The 17,818-nt window shown below is 32.3% G+C and overlaps 1 protein-coding gene across 1 annotated transcript in view; it reads right to left on the minus strand.

Annotated features, from left to right (window-relative positions):
• Positions 1–14,926, minus strand: part of LOC123660520 (kinesin-like protein unc-104) — a 62,767-nt gene extending 47,841 nt beyond the window's left edge. Inside the window, exon 1 of the mRNA XM_045595580.1 lies at positions 14,827–14,926. Coding sequence (XP_045451536.1) covers positions 14,827–14,926 — 100 coding nt within the window. The remainder of the gene's footprint in view (positions 1–14,826) is intronic.
• Between the last annotated feature and the right edge of the window lie 2,892 nt (positions 14,927–17,818).

Below are 17,818 nucleotides of genomic sequence, written 5' to 3' on the forward strand. Positions count from 1 at the left end.
ATCTAGTGAAAATAAAACAACAATTGTAAAATCTTTGATAGCCTCTCTCAGGGTAGTTCGATTACCAAATGACAGAAAGCCTAGCCATATAAAACCATATTACATAGAAAATCGAAGTGGTAATAAATAACGACAAGTTGAAATTTTAAGCTGTTTTCCAACAACTCGGTCACGTTCGTTGCATTACTGAAAACCACTACGTCCACCATTTGGTCTTTACACACGTTCTAGGTAGAAATAAAATATAAATTGCTTTTGTATTGTAGAAACAAGTTATATGGTTTAGTCTCCGCTAGTGTTGCCCAAATGCAAGAACAAGACGAGACTTTGCCAGTCTTGGTCTTGGTCTTGCGCCAATACACCTGGTCTTGGTCTTGGTCTTGGTCTTGCGCTCCCAGTCTTGGTCTTGGTCTTGGTCTTGCAGCAAGAGTCTTGCAAGTCTTGCAATTACCTATTAGTCTATTACTATTTATTAAAGTTTACTTTAAATCTTAGAAAAACGTATTAGAATTGGAACATTGTGAGCTTGAATTAACATAGCCATAGTAAAGATCAAGCAGATTAATAAATAACTGAAGATTTGATAAGAAATTCGAAAAATCAACTGACCTATATGTCGTTTTCCATGGAAGTAACTGTTTCTTAATAAACATTTATGATTTATAAGCTTACATTTGCTAAAACATGTAAAAAAACAAATTAATTACAATAACTTGACTGTATTTTAAAGAACAATACTTATCTGTCTAGAAAGACATTGAACCCTCAACTTATAAGAAATTTAATAAAAGAGTTTTACGATTTATCATTTATTTGAATAAAAAATAAAATACAACACAAATCAACAGCTTTATCATTAGGTTATGATACTTTATATCAATTTTTTTGACCAAGAATTAATACAAAGTAACCATCTGGCTGACTCATCACTTAACCTATTTCTATGTTTTCTAATTACTAATGATGCTTTAGAAAATAACCTCTCAGCAGGTACTGAAGTTGCAGGTATTGAGAGAAAATCACGGGCCATTTTCGATAAAATCGGATACTCTGTCTCATGCGTCCTCCACCAATCTAAAATGTCTTCCGAGCTGGCAGTTCTTGGTTTTCTCAGGTACTCCTCCAACTCGTCTATCACTAAGCCTTGAAGACAAGATCCAGATGACGTCGAGGGACATTCATAGAGTTTATCAAAGTCTATTACGTCTTCATCTTCATCACATACTTTATTTTCTTTTTCTGGTAATTCCAGAGATTTGTTCAGTGAGTGTAGACTTTTATATTCTTCATAAAGTTCATTGAACTTGCGCAGACTTTCTGTTTTAAGTTGCTTCCCCCACATTGTCAGGTCAAAAGTCTGAGCCTTATGCCTTGGGTCTAAAATTAAAGAAGTACAATAAATCCAGTTGCTCTTCTTGTAATGTTTAAGCATTTTGTCTCGAGCTGCTTGGAAAGCTAGAATGAGCCTTTCATCCACTTCAGATCGATTAGGTTTCTCATCTAACTGTTTTACCATGGATTCAATTTTATCTAGCAAGAGATTGAATGATACAATGACTAGCGGTAATGTAACATATTTGTCTCCACCAAGTTTTGTACTTAAAAGTTTAAAGTTTATTAGAAATTTATGTAATTTTTCGAGTACCTGCCATTCATTAGCTGTGATTTGAAAATCATTTAATTCGGTGACAGAACTGCACAATATGTCAATGCCCGCTCTCACTTTTAAACCAAATCCAATCATATCATGTGTGGAATTCCATCTCGTTGGACAGTCAAGAATGGCATTTAGATTTGATGGCACGCCAGTTGCTTCACAAGCAGACTGAAACTTCTTCTTCACTATCTCACTTCTTTTTATTTTACTGGAAATACTGCGTAACTTTGTTACAGATGTACGCGAGTCAGCAATATTTGGTGCAGATTCTTCATCTTCCTCATCCTCAGTTTCGTCTGCATAGTCTTCGTACTGCTGATCTTGCGCGTTAGTGTCAGACTCACAGTGTAATGCTAAGGTCTTTAATAAATCTTGTACACCAAGGTTTAAAATGTGAGCAAAGCACCGGAAATGTTGATTGTCTGAATCAAAGTGTGGCGGCAGCTGTTTGCCCAGTTCATACATAAATTTGGTATTTGCAGTTGCGTTGTCGACCGTGATACCTTGTATTTTATCAATTATGCCATATTCCAATAAACATTCATGGAAAATCGTTGCAATATCTTCCCCAGTATGTCGACCGCGTGATGGTATAAAATCAAGAACTACAGATTGATACTTCCATTCGTTGTCTATATAATGAATAGTAACCCCGTAGTAACTCCTACCAGCAATTGACGTCCACCCATCAATGGTAAAAGACATTTTAGATGATAATTGTTGAAGTCGTTCCTTGAGATTCAATTGGAGCTCTTCAAATCGCTCTTTGACTTTCCTTCTAAGTGTAGACCTTTTAGGAAACACCATATTAGGGCAAATACATCGAAAATATACTTGTGTAGCTTCGTCATCGAAAAATGAGAAGGGAAGATATTTTTTCACCACCCAATCAACTGTAGCTGTCGTGATGTTGTCACTGCTGTTTTCCGACTGAAACAAAACAATAAATCTTGTGTTATTATTTAAAACATACTAGGTTTGAGCGTATAAGAGGAGGAGGTTTGTTGTTGTTAAATCGAGAAAATCGTTAAATTGATATTTGTTATATTAAGGTTGCACTGTACTGTAATTTACCAAAATAAAGTACTTAGTTGTTACTGGCCGATTAAATGAAAATATGGGTGTTTATAAAAAATATTTAAAACGATAATTACATACTTAATATGTCGCACCCCTAGATGAAAACACCACTAACTCAAAAATACTTACGTAAGTTAATGGCGTTTTTGAAAGTATCGCATGAATAGCTACGCAGAGTTAAAATTCTTTTAACTGTTAAAAAAATATTCTTACCTGTCCACTTCTTCCAGCGGTTACTAAAAAGCTTGTGATATCTCCACTTAATTTTGGTTTAACAGGAAGAAATATTTCTGATTCCTTTTTGTGGAAAGATATTAGATGTTTCCTTAAGCCTGAAGTGTTTCTGTTTTTCATTTTTATTTCAATCTTTTTATGTTGGCACAATTTACAGAAGGCAGTTTGGGATGCATGAATTATTTCGAAAAACTCCTCAAATTTGCTTTTGGGTCTTTTAGATCTGTGACTCAAACTCTCGTTACTCGGACTAGAATAATTTGAATCTTCGTCACTCATATTAAATTGTACACGTGATACGTTTTTAGAAAACAACGAGAATTAGTAAAAACAATTATTAAGTTAGACTCGAAGCACAGCTCAATTGGAAATGACTGGAATTAAAATAATTCCTTTATTTATAGTACGTTTCCTTGCTTTCTACCGCGCCGCCTCGCCACGTGCCGGCTCTATGAAAAGGATGCCGCCGCAAATCAAACAATGCCGCGTGCGGCGTACAAACACACACTAAATATTACCTACTTGTACAGACGCGACGCGTGAATAAAATATATGTAAAGAATTAGTGCCAATCACTATTCTTTACATATAAGTGAATGTTTTGGCGTACATCTATACTAATATTATAAAGCTGAAGAGTTCGTTTGTATGTTTGATGACAGAAGTTTTAAAATAAATAAATAAGTCCTGAACGTCACTATACCTCCAAAGTTACTATTCCTCGTGGACGAAGTCGCGGGCACAGCTAGTAAATACTTACTCTCATCATCTCTCTCAGAGATATTCGGGCTGGTAAGTAATACAAAACTCTTATCGCAGGCTTTTTATTTTATTAGTAGGTAAGTACCTACGCTTTTTATATTATTTTATTAGTTTTGTAGAATTTTTTTACACGTTTCAAGTATATTTAAAAGTGGCTACAATATTTATTAAACGGGTGATATTTGAACACTTTTTGCTATTTTTTCTTGTAAAAACTTAAGAAATATAATGACTAAATGTACAATAATAGTACCTAAGTAATTAGTTTAAAACCATATAAGTAATCAATATTATAATATATACTTACTAGAATGAATTAATATGACATCTACTACCTATCCTTACCATTTTATCCTAATCATAATACTACTTGCGTGATCAGTATAATGTATTCATTTTCATTCTAAGCACTCTGAAACTTATTTATTCTTTGGAACACCTGTAGGTACTCTTAAAATTCGAAATTATTTTGCATGAGTATACCTACGCCCTATGGTGGCAATCAAATAGTGTCAAATGTTATGATTTCGGCGTGGCGGCAACGATTGTTTTAGATTTCAAAAGAAGCCGCCGGCGCGTGTATCATAACCATGTACTTCCGAAAAGCGGCAAATTTCTTTGAGAAGTAAGTACAAAACCTTTGATGCCGCATTATCAAAGTGACGATGGTTAAAACATAACTATGCATGCACTCAGTTTGATTTTAATAGATATTTTTTTATTCGCTATGTTTATGGTATTAGTCGTAATGCGCATAGGTCCAGTTTTTCATATTCTTTGATACAGTTTTTTGCGTCTCATAGAATTCCTAAGCGTACCTACCTATACACCGAACTGTTACACCTAACTACTCAGTGAAATAGCGCTAAGTCCTAGCTGCAAGACGCAAGAGTCTTGCAGGCTATGTCTTGTTCTTGCTCAAGTCTTGCACGGTCAGTCTTGGTCTTGGTCTTGCTAAAAATACGCGGTCTTGTTCTTGGTCTTGGTCTTGCAAAAACGCAAGAACAAGACCAAGACTGCAAGACCAAGACTGAATTTGGGCAACACTAGTCTCCGCTGAGACACAGATTTTTAATAAAAAGTTTCATTACCTTGTTTTAACGCTAACTTCTTTACTTTTCTCTTGTTTTACTTTATAACTAGCTGTGACCGCGACTTCGTCCGCGTGGAATTTAATAAAAAAGTAAGTATTGAATTAACATAGTTATAAAATAAATAAATTACTACATAAAAGTAGCCTAAATTACTCCTTACTACATCAGCTATCTGCCAGTGAAAGTCCCGTCAAAATTGGTCCAGCCGTTTTAGAGATTAGCCGGAAAAAACAGACAGACAGGAAAAATTGTAAAAAATGTTATTTTGGTATATGTACCGTGCATACATCAACACTTCAATTTTATTTATTTCTATAGATACGGTCGAATTGAGAAACCTTCTCCTTTTTGGAAGTCGGTTGAAATAATTTATTCATTTAACAGTTCATTGCTCACCACAAGTTATATTTTAATCATAATAAAAAAAATTGATATCAAACTTGGTACAAATTGTGAGCGTGATACTTCAGTTACTTTTCTAAGCAACGATACGGACAGAAAAATTGTCATAGAAACGATTTCTATATACTATGAATGTTGCTGGTTTTACTATCGAAAAATTTGTAGAAATGGAGCGATCTGATGTGTGTACAATTTTTATATTATTTCATTTGTTATGCTTTTGATCCGTATACAAATACTAGATATTTTTTTTAGCAAACCTGCAGTTGTATCTTAAATCGATAAACCGTCAAGACTTTCATCCGATTCCGATCCTTCAAGTTAATTACTTTCATCAATGCTACAGTACTTAAAATCTTTATAAGCACTTTATGTTCACTTGTAGTATTTCTTGTAATTAAAAAACAAAAAAGAAACAATAATTTAGACAAGATTGATTACTTTATGCATTTTCCTAGATATAAATCATAATAATACGTACATAATATAATATAATAATTTTTTCATAAAACGACATTGAGTCAAGGGTAATCCTCCACCCTAAAGAGGAAGATAGCGAATTTCTTTATAGACCATCAAGATACCTTTACTCAGCTTACATTTCAAATATTCTTATATATTGCATCCGAGCTAACCCTAATTGCTAATATCGCTATAATATTTATATTTTTATATTTTTTATTTTTCTATATTTTTTTTATATAATCGATTAAAGGTTAACCGCATTTGTACTCGATAATCGAATTACATCCATTAATTATGCATGGTCACCTCACTATAGAGTTAATTTGACATGTGTCACCATACCCATCCTACGTGAAATAGACTTTAAGTATAATGACAATTTACTTCTTCAAATATTATGTCACAGTGATATGATGATGATATGAACATATTATATCACGGATTTTTTTCCGAAGGCTTACATAGTTTGGTGTTTAACGGATAAAATACGTAGATTGAAGTTTACTGAAGTTTATATATATTTGTTTTTGTATACAAATATAAATCAATAGGATGTTTACTTCATATATATAGTATAACAATTCGTTAAAAAATATTATACAGATAAAGTAAACACAAGTCAAGTTTTTGAAAAAGTTTTTCAGTCTCAGAGGCGTACGCATATCGACCTTTCTGTTAGAAGTGTTTTGTTAGAAAATGCTGACGTCAAAGTAGGTAACATTAATAAAAAAATATTCCAAAGTTACAAATAAAACAAATACTCGGTCTAAAATTAAATAGTTATATATATTACTAGCGACCCGCCCCGGCTTCGCACTGGTGCAATGCTGATACTAAATATTCTACAGAATGTCTTTATTTATAGTGTGAAGCTAGCTTATGACATGGTTATTAACATAATAACAACAACATTCAAATATGCGTCGTTAGATTACACGTTGTTACAGAATGCGTTGAAGAAATAAAGCTTCACTGCTCGTTCCCCGTAGGTGATAGCGTGATAATATGTAGCCAATATGTTGACCCGACTTCTTAATAATATTCTTGCCAAATTTGAAGTAAATCCATGCAGTACTTTTCAAGTTTATCCCGGACATACATACAGACAAACAGACAAAAATTCTAAAAACTATATTTTTGGCTTCGGTATCGATTGTAGATCACACCCCAAGTATTCTTTAAAAAAAATATTCAATGTACAGTTTTGACTTTCCTACCATTTTATTATATGTATAGGTTATACTAGCTGACCCCGCAAACGTTGTTTTGCCATATATTATTAAACTCCTTAACCCCCCCCCCCCCCCCCCTATAACTTAGGGGTAAGAAAGTGGATGTTGGCCGATTCTCAGACCTACCCGATATGAACACATAATGTCATAAAAATCGATCCAGTTGTTTCGGAGGAGTATTGTAACTAACATTGTGATACGAAAATTTTATATATAAGATATAATCACTACAAATAAATGTTAAAAACATTGCTAAGTCAGTACTTTTCCTATTAAAAGTAAATAGCTACTGTTTTACGACCTCGAAAGTTACTGACTAGAAATCAGAAAGTTATATAGTTTTATTGTCTTGTTTAAAATAACTATTACATTTACTACAATTATAACTATTACGGCAAGATTTTGATATATTTTGTTTATTTTTTAATAATAATTTAATTTTTATTTCCTTGTTTTTTCCTTGTAATTTTGGACTGCAAAAAATTTTTTATACTTAATATTATAGAGCTAAAAACTTTTTTGTTTATTTGCTTGTTTAAACACGCTAATTTCAGGAACTTCTGATTCAGATTGAAAAATTATTTTGGTGTCAGATTATCCTATTTAACGAAGAAGGCTGTGGACTATTTTTTCAATAAAATAACTACAAACAAATGTATTAGTTAATTTTGTTCCTTTAAGGTACATTAATATTAATATTAACAACAATACATAAGAAAGACTCTCCACACTTTCGAATGTAATCTATTAAGATAACTATTGCAATGTCTAAGCGAGCAAACCACAAAAAAGTTAGTAGATTAAAGTGATTCAAAAGCAACGTAAACCTTGAGCAAAGTTTATTTGCTTTCGTAAGATTTAACAATGTTTTACGAAATTTTCACTCTATATTATTCATATATTACAATCTTTTATTTTATAGTGAACTATACGAGGAATAAGTCTAAAATAACTCTTAAACTACTTACTTACTACTTACTTAAGCTACGGTAGTAAAGAATATAACGCCAGGGCGAGGTGGCGAATGCTAGCGCGACCCCATCTCGCCCTACCCAGGCGGACGACTGCTCACACGTGGTGGTTTTTTAGTCAGTAGGAGTCTGACATAACCCTCTGGCGCTCCCACACTATCCATTAAGGATTTTCCCCACGTAAAAAAAAGTAAAGAATATAACCACCCCCTCCACCCCGTGGGTGTCGTAAGAGGCGACTAAGGGATAACACAGTTCCACTACCACTTTAGAACTTAAAAAACCGACCAATGGTGGGATAACCATCCAACTGCTGGCTTTTAACAGGCCGAAGATGGGTAGCACCGTCTTCAGTGCGATAAAGCCAGCCCTGCCACCTGGTCCTGGTCACCAACCGGCCTGCCAAGCGTGGTGACTATAGGAAAATCACACGAGTTCGCGCCATTTTGGCGCCAACTTCAGGTGGCCTATGTCCAGCAGTGAACTGTGATAGGCTGAAGTAATGTCATCACATATGAAATTGATATACTTTAAAAGTAAAAATGTATCGGTATATTTATGTCATTAGTATAGCATTGATACTGATATTATGAATAAATGCATAATGTACAAACGTTAATAAAATTCACATCAGTACATTTACTTCAAAGTTAATCTCGAGAAAACTTGATGTACACATCGAACAATATTTAAAAGAGCATTACCAAGTCATTCATATTCATGATCGCGCTTGTGACGTAAGGCGTGACGTCATCCCGTTTTACCCCTTACGTAAACCATATGATACATAAAGATGATCACAGAGAATTTATTTGTAACAAATCATCGAACCGATCTAATGCACCCCCTCACGATCCAAATATAAGTTCGATGTTCTGTCATAAAACGATTTTGCAAACAAAGCGAATCGTGTACATTAGAAGTTACACAAGAACGTTCGTGTTTTCTCCGTTCTACGTAACATTGGCGAAATCATCTGTGCTAGTTTGGCACTGTTGGAAACCATTAATCTGAATGAATGAATGAATACAGACGAACGTAGGTTTTTTTTTTCTTTTTTCATCAAGAACTAGCTGACCTGAAAAAAATCCGCCATATTTTTTTGTTCAAATATCGATTTTTTTTTCATTCATACAAACCTTGCCAAAAAAAACACAGAAAATTATTCACAGTGCCTTTCGGAAGTTTTGCGCGCACATACTTTTCATTGATTAATTTTTATTTCTATATATAACTAGCTGACCCGGCAAACGTTGTCTTGCCGCTAAACGCTATTTTAAAATAGGGGTTGGTGGTAGAAGGGTGAAAATTTAGGGTTGTATGTATTTTTTAATGTTGTATCATAAAAAAAAAGAAATTAAAAATTTTGTCTAAAAAATAAAAAAAAATTTAGGTGTGGACTACCCCTAACATTTATGGGGATGAAAAATACATGTTGGCCGATTCTCATAGATACCGGATAAGCACAAAAAATTTCATCAAAATCGGTCAAGCCGTTTTGGAGGAGTATGGCAACGAAAACTGTGACACGAGAATTTTATATATTAGATAAGATTACAAATGCAACATCAATCTGACATGTCTACGGAAATTTAATGCAAAATAGAAAGGAAAGATATAGAAGCAAATATTAACTGCGATTTCATCAAGCATTCACTGCAACAGTACATTACATTTAAATGTTCGAGAAAATGCTCTGGTCCATATTCACTGAATGAATTAAAAAACGTAAATAATTACTGTTCACACCTTGTCGTAACAATTTTATCGATATTCTCTATTGCTTCATACATCTTGATTTGCTAAGTATCTATCAAGGTTCTTTTTACGAATGTGTTTGTATTATCTCACATATTTTATTCAACAAAAATTCCGAGAGACCGTCGTTTCAGTTCCTATGCTTTCTAATGGCATCGTTCAATATGAACTTGTTACATTTTTAACATACGCGGTGTTACAACTTCAATTATGATAGCATCGTTATAATTTTTTAAATGTCAAATTCTTTATTTATCCGCGTGGAATTTAAAAAAAAGTTATCGTTCTATTCGCTGAGTTATAAAAATAAATAAATTTCTAAAATAAAAGTAGCGTAAGTTACTTCTCATTACATTAGCTATCTGCCAGTGAAAGTCCCGTCAAAATCGGTCCAGCCGTTTCAGAGATTAGCCGGAACAAACAAAAAGAGAGACAGACAGACAAAAATTGTAAAAGATGTTATTTTGGTATATGTGTTATGTATGCATCCATATGCATTTAGTAAAAAGTAGTATATTTAATATTATAAACAGACACTCTAATTTATTATCGAAATTTCGAGACTACGGCGTAATACTGAGAATCACAATTCCAAACGCAACTCTACCGCATATCCAACTTATTCCACTCCTATTCCACTCACTGGCATTCGAACAAAAACCTTTTAAAGAATCATTTTTAAGACCTCGCTTCCACGGAAACTTTTATTTAAAAAACTTACAAAACTCGTTAAGTAACTAAAGTATAAATAGAAAATTCAACATTATGCTTTATTCCGTCTTTTGAGAATATTTTTTAATTGAAACCCTCGTGCTCTTGTTACTCAATTCGCGTAAATATTTAATTTAAGACTAGTTGCTATTCGTGACTTTATTTTCGTCATTTTTGCCCGTTTCATAAAATACTAGCGGGCCCGCTGAACTTCGTACCATCATTTTTTTTTGTTCCGTGAAAATATCTTTTTTTATTATTATTACTGGCAATATCGAAAACAAGAGAATAATTATTCAATTTAGTGCAATCGTTGGAAGTTATGCACGTATATACAATTCGGCAACGCAGTTATATAAGTCAAACTCAGTAACATATTAAACATTCTTGACATATTTGACAGTTTACCATATCTGATTGCTCTATTATACTTCAACTTCCTCGTGTCTGTTATGGTGGGGAAGATTCCCTTCACTCGACGGTTCACTTAATGGCTACGCACCCCTAGCTTTAATTAATTCATATGTGGGTTGAATCTTTATTATATATGTATAAAAAAAAAAAGTTTTAAGCACATTAATTACCAAAGTATTGATACTAATACTCGTAGATAGAGCATAAATATGGATTGGTGTTACTACTGTTAACTTTATACTAATTTGTTGGGTAAAATTATAGAAACGGATAAGTTAATAGACTACAGAACGAGAGAAAAAAACGCAGAGACTCATAAAAAATAAAAATATAAAAAAAAAAAACAAAAAAGAAAAAATTCATTAAATTTTTAATCTTTAAATACATTCGGATCTCATTATCAATATAAAGCGTCGATTATATTCTACTAATAAGTACCATATACTGATAGCACATAATACTATGAGTACATTTTATAAATATTTAGACGTTGAGATTGGATTTGAACGACATAATGGCTTGAAAGGTTTCGTAGCATGACCTTACAATGAAATGTTTGTAGTCACGCTTGAAAGAACGCTGTCTACTCGAGTTTTAATCCTAAAATCTTTACTATTTAACCAAAATTCTATTTTAAACAGTAATCATTGAGGGACAATTTTTTAATTATTAGATTTTTTAATAACGCTAGACGGCATTTACGATTTCACTCGTTTTAACTTTTCCTTATTCAAAGTAGTGAGTCAGTAATTATGTTTTATGGGTTACTTCAAAAAAGATAGGTTAATAATGAAGAACAAACTTTAAAATTGGTTAAGCGTTTTTATATTTAATATACCGTCGGTAACACTGCGATACCGCGTAACTAACATTTGCTAATACCTCGGAACTACAAAGAATCAAAAATGCGATTTCGTGCGTAGAGACTCTTCATAGCAGTTGACATCGTCCGTCAAAAAAAATAATCATTAAAATACGCATTACCAGGGACTCACAAACTTCATACCAAATTTCAAGATTCTAATTTCACGGGAACATAAAACTACATAAACATAACATAAACGCCTGTATCTTTTAATTGCATTGGCTCAGATTGATTTTTTCTCAACTTGAAGGGACAATAGACTTGAGTATTCGATATAAATTTCAACTTGATACCTCCACGCGTTCCTTAGAAAAACTTGACAGACAGACTGACAACAAAGTGATCTATAAGGGTTCCGTTTTTTTCATTCTGTAGAATTGAGAACTATTTAAAGTCGGTTCAAGAGAGCCTTGTACACGGATTCAATACAAATCAAACCGTTCTACATTTACAAATAGTACCGGCAATGCAGTAGCTCATATTCGAAGTACACCCCGTTGCAATAAAATAGGTACAATGCTCGAATAGACAACGTCCCGCATTGGCATAATCCCAAAATGCAAAGTGACTCACTGCGTCCCCCTTTTGAATGCGAACTGTACTAATGTTTGGTGATTCATATATTATGGACATTTTCATGGACTGCTAGTGCTATTGCAATAGTGAATTGCTTATGTTCGTTTATTTCATTGTTGTATATCATACACAAACGTTATAACTGCAGTTATTAATAATCTCATATGGACATTATTTAAAACAAGAGAACTCTCGCGGTTTCGACTGTTTTATATTTTTATACTTGTTAACAAATCTTTTAAAATATTTATATCGCTTTTTTTATTTTATGTACCTACCCGACCTCTTCTTCTTGAATAATAATAATTGTGTTTGCTCGCAAACGACAAAAAATTGACTTCAATCACATCGACAAGTAATACAACGTAAGTAGACAAAAAAAAATGGTCGAGTAAATACGCGCTATCAAAGATTACTCAAAAAGTGGTCGTCAGATCTTGATCTAGTACTACATGTCAATTATTAGCTATCAATTAAAGTAAGAATTATCAAAATCGATAAACACAGTGAAAAGTTATGGGGTTTAATACAAAGTAGGTCGTCGAAAGAATAGTCAAGTAAATACGCATTATTAGATATAAATCTAAAAGTACTTGTCAGATCTCAATTAAATTTAAATGGGACCAAATAACATGCAACGCCTTTCAATTAAAATAAAATTCATCGAAATCGGTCGACCCAGTCAAAAGTTCTGATGTAACATACATAAATAAATAAAAAATACATTCGAAATGAGAAGTTCCTCCTTTTTTGGAAGTCGGTTAAAAAGTATATTTTACTCATGTTCAATGTAAAATGTGCAAGACAACGTTATGTTGCGAATAAAAGTTATATAGTAAAACGGAGAAAAGACGGGCAAGTTGTGAAAGCTGCACTAATATTCCTAAGTCGCAATTTAAAGCTGCAAGTGGCGCACTTTTGTTAACTGAATTAAGTTTTCAAAGATAATTAAATAAATTCAGGTATAAAGTTTTCACAACGGTAAGAAAAAGTGACAGTAAAAACAACAGTAAATAAAAAAGTAAATAAGTATAGTCTCGGATCATAAACTTTAGGAGACTACAAGAAAGACAGATCTACTTGATCTAATTGATTATTTTTTCTATTGCTTTTTCAATTTAAACGAAACGGTGATGATTTAATGAAATTAAAACTGCCAATTTAAAATAAGTCTTTTTGAAATTGGATCCATACATAAGATGATTTAATAAGTTATATTTAAATTCAAATTTTGAAGGAATTAGTCCTCTTTGGTCCAAATTTAAAAACATCGCATCAGAGTTAAGTAATACCAATCATCGTAGCGAGATGAATTAAATAAAACTACTGAAACATAAATAAAAAAAATACGTATGAAAATATTTTCACACTATTTCTTCAGACTGTCTTGCTTCTCACGTTTAAAATAGACGGAAATTCCTATCAATATTCATTAGCACGAGAGCCCTTATTTTGGAAAGCTTTTATACAATTTATGAATAGCGCAAAGGTCGCGCAGGGCTGTAAGCGTCATTCTTCATTATAAGCGCCGAGAGCCGTAAGCGGTAATTCAAGGCTTTTCTAATAAATTGTCGCTGTAGTAAGTAATGCTCGTAGAACCCTATTTCACCGAGGAACATTGCTTTAAATAATTTTACTTAAGACTTTTTGCCACAAAATTTAAGCAAAATGGAATAAAAATTGTTGAATTAACAAACGAAATGAGTATAAATATTATTTATGTATGGCTTTAAAGAAACTTTATAGAACTCTTTTATAAATGAAAGAACACATTACTTATTATTAGGCTACTAATCTACGCTTATAAAATGACATTGCCTATTTGGTCGAATTGTATCATCTCTTATAATGTTTGCTTCCTACACATTATATATTTAGGAAATAACACCCTGGTGGTCCAAACAAACGACAAGTCCTGACTGGTTTACTAAATCATCCCCAATGAGCCTAAGCTATAGAAGGTACATATTACTTAAAACCTATAATATTTGTACAAAATGTAAAGTAGAAATCCCTTACATTGTATGCGCTAAACAAGCTAGATTAAGTTCTTAGAAATTCTACCCTTAAGGGGTTTACAATAGAGGATTATGACAAAATGGTCGTTTGTATGAAAGTCTTCCTACTTTTTAAGTTAGTAGCATAAATTAGTTAGTAAGCTTTTTTTTGATTGTATATTTCCAAGTAAGTGTTATTTTATACTTCATTTTAGCAAAAATTTAAAACTACCTTATACTTTAAATTGATGATGACGATCAATAAGTTAACCAAATTCTTTATAACTATACAACTGATAAAATAAAATTTTCATCTGCGTACAAACGAAATAAATTTTATAAGGCAAAAGTATTATTTTTAATTCTTACTATAGTGGACAGCGTAGAAGATAAAGCTCTGTACTTTTCTTTAACAATAGCAGCCTGAAAATTGTAACTTCTAGTTGCTAGTTGCAGAATAAGCTTGCTTAGTGACGTACTCCTGGATGTTTTGTTTAATATACATTAAATAAAGGTTTTTCTTTATTTGTCCAGCAATGTTACACAATAAGTGTAATTCTACGTGTCACGTCGTGTTCTACGTGTAAGATTTATATAAGTTCACTGACCTGTAGTGTTCCCGGACATTTCGATGATACATTTGCACTCCCGCGCTATCTCGCGCGAGTTGAAGGGGCGGACCCTCACCGCCACCTTCACCGACGACATGGCCGCTGATCGTTTACCAGCCGCGCCACTAACACATCGGTACTACGCCCAAAACGCACCTACGAACAAACACACAAATTAGCATAAAAACGTACAAAAGCCATTAATTCATTTATATTGATGTAGGGTAGAGCAAAAAATATCTTGCCCAAAATTTGGAGAATCCCAACGAGAGAAGAAAATGATATTAATCGCTGTGGTCGAAAGAATAGACATAATTGAATATAATTAGAATGATGTTTATACTATCCAAATGTGATGACTGGATGTGACTTTCATCATACTTGGGTACAGGTGGCAGAAAATTTAGGTATTTTGTTTTATAAATAATCTGTTGACGTTTTGTATAGAATATTCGAACATGAAAGATGACTGATTTGAGTATGGTTTTATATTCGTTAGATCGAGAAAAGTCGGAAGACGATTGCACACACTGGGGATACTTTTATGAGATTATTGAGTTTATTAATTTTAAAAATAGTAAATTTATTTTAACATGTTCGCAATGATGACGTTAATCACATTTTAAAGGAAAAATACTTCATAAAAAATGGAAAATGCCCAAACGATGTATCCAACAGCTTTCTCCTAATTTACATTTTATTATAAAAACAAAGAAAAAGTTTTTTTTTTCTTTCTTAATTTGCTGCTGACTAAGAATGACGTTAGTTGTCCGTTAGTTCGAAATAATATTAGAAATAGCTGAAATGATTTTACTAAACGCTAGTAATATTAACAAAGGTTAAAAAAAACTATAATCTAAAATATCCACTTACTATCTACTTACTAGCTAAACTAATTAAAAAATTATTTTAGAGATTCAGAACAAAATATTGTTTTAATGAACTAAAATATAGTTATAATTTGAACAAGATTATCAAAAATAAACAAATAAATGTTAAATATATCATTATAATTAATTTAACAGAATTGAGTTTCATATCTCAATATCCTTGCCATAATTTAGTTGACCTTATTTAATACCAACCTTTATTAATTAATAAATATAAAACACAGACATACATATAAACAAATAACTTGATTCTTTTAACCACTTTTAAAAACAATATGTAATTAATTACTATTAATTAGTTAATTAGTAGCCACACAGCACGTGCTGTGTGGCTACGGCACTTAAGAATTTAGCCACCCCCTCTCTTCCCGTGGGTGTCGTAAGAGGCGATTAAGGGATAACAAGGTTCCACAACCACCTTGGAACTTAACAAGCCGACCGATGGCGGGATAACCATCTAACTGCTGGCTTTGAAATACACAGACCAAAGACGGGCAGCAGCGTCTTCGGTGCGACAAAGCCAGTACTGCGGTCACCAACCCGCTTACCCAGCGTGGTGACTATGGGCAAAACACATGAGTTCACGTTATTTTTGGCGTAAACTTGTCGAAGCCTATGTCCAGCAGTGGACTATATAGGCTGTAATGATGAGTTAATTAGTAACTAACCGGCCCGAATGAAGATTTACCGAATGAATACAAAAAATGATGATAAAGGTTGCAGCAAAAACACAGAAGCGCTTTTTGAAATAACAAATATTTAGTATTAAATACACTGTTTTATGTTTAGAAATTGAGATAATGCTACTTCTCTAATAAAATAGAAAAAACGAAACGTCCATTGCATACAATGATATATAATAAATCATTTAATTTGTCAAAGTAAGAATATAACATACAAAGGATTCCCACACAAAAGCCTGCATTAACACTGGCAACACAAATTTAATTGTGTTCTATTTAAAGAATATTTATCGCATAAATTGTAAAATTTAATATTAAAAATCTTTCTGTATTTCATATTTCAACAGACAACCAATTCGCTTAGTATCTTTTAATAAAATATACCTTTAGTTCAACCAATTAAATACGTAAGACATTTTTTTTTAATTCGTGTATTTAACTATATTTTATTATATTTTACTTTATTTAACAAGTTATATCAATAAGGCTAACACCAACATAAACAAGAAATTGTAAATTCAAAAATTTTAAAACAATATAAGTGTCTCTTTCGTTATAGGCACAAACCACATTAACTACATTGATCTATAAAAAACCCTATAGATCAATGATTAACTATGAACATAAAGGCCATAAATTTAATTAAAAGTACAAATGATAACAATTGAAAGTTAGTCGCAGTTATGATATTTTAAAAATCTAATAATGAGTCATAGTTTCTAGCAGTACACTCCGAGTAAAACTTAAAATTTTAAATTATATTAAATATAATATAATGATTAAAAAAATGATTACCATATCTACTAATGAAAGTAATTTTAACAAAATTTTAAAAGAAAAAGTAATAAGTATGTGTAACCGATTAATATCATAACGTATTATAAATTATTTTTGCATTTCCTCCTGTGATATAAAAAACAATAATCAATCTTTTAAAAAGAGCAAACTGTTCGAAACGTCTTTGTATTGTAAATATCTAACGACTATCGATTTTCTGACGTTTTAGTTGTTTGACGACTTCAAATGCCCAAAATAACTACATCCGAAGTTTCACCAGCTATTGCTGATGGTAGTATTGTGAATTTTGTTGTAGCTCCTAAATAGTCTATTAAGAGGAGCATTGTATCATGACTTGAACGTGTTCTAATTGTGACGAATAAAGTATATTTTTTAATGTTTTTTTTTTCAAGGAGTTAATATTTGTATTTAAGACAAAAGGTCGGGAGTATCAATATGACAAGAGAACAAATTGTACGATATAGAAGTGATTTTATGTGAAAATAATCTAAACGGTAATCATAATTTTGGTAATGCTCTGGACAAATAGCAACTGCATCATATATGCCACAAAAACAACTTCTTTCTTCTGTACAGTCTCTATTCACTTCTTGTACAAATCGTAATATGGTTAGTACT

This window comes from Melitaea cinxia, chromosome 15 (assembly GCF_905220565.1).
Source record: "Melitaea cinxia chromosome 15, ilMelCinx1.1, whole genome shotgun sequence".
Taxonomy (NCBI): domain Eukaryota; kingdom Metazoa; phylum Arthropoda; class Insecta; order Lepidoptera; family Nymphalidae; genus Melitaea; species Melitaea cinxia.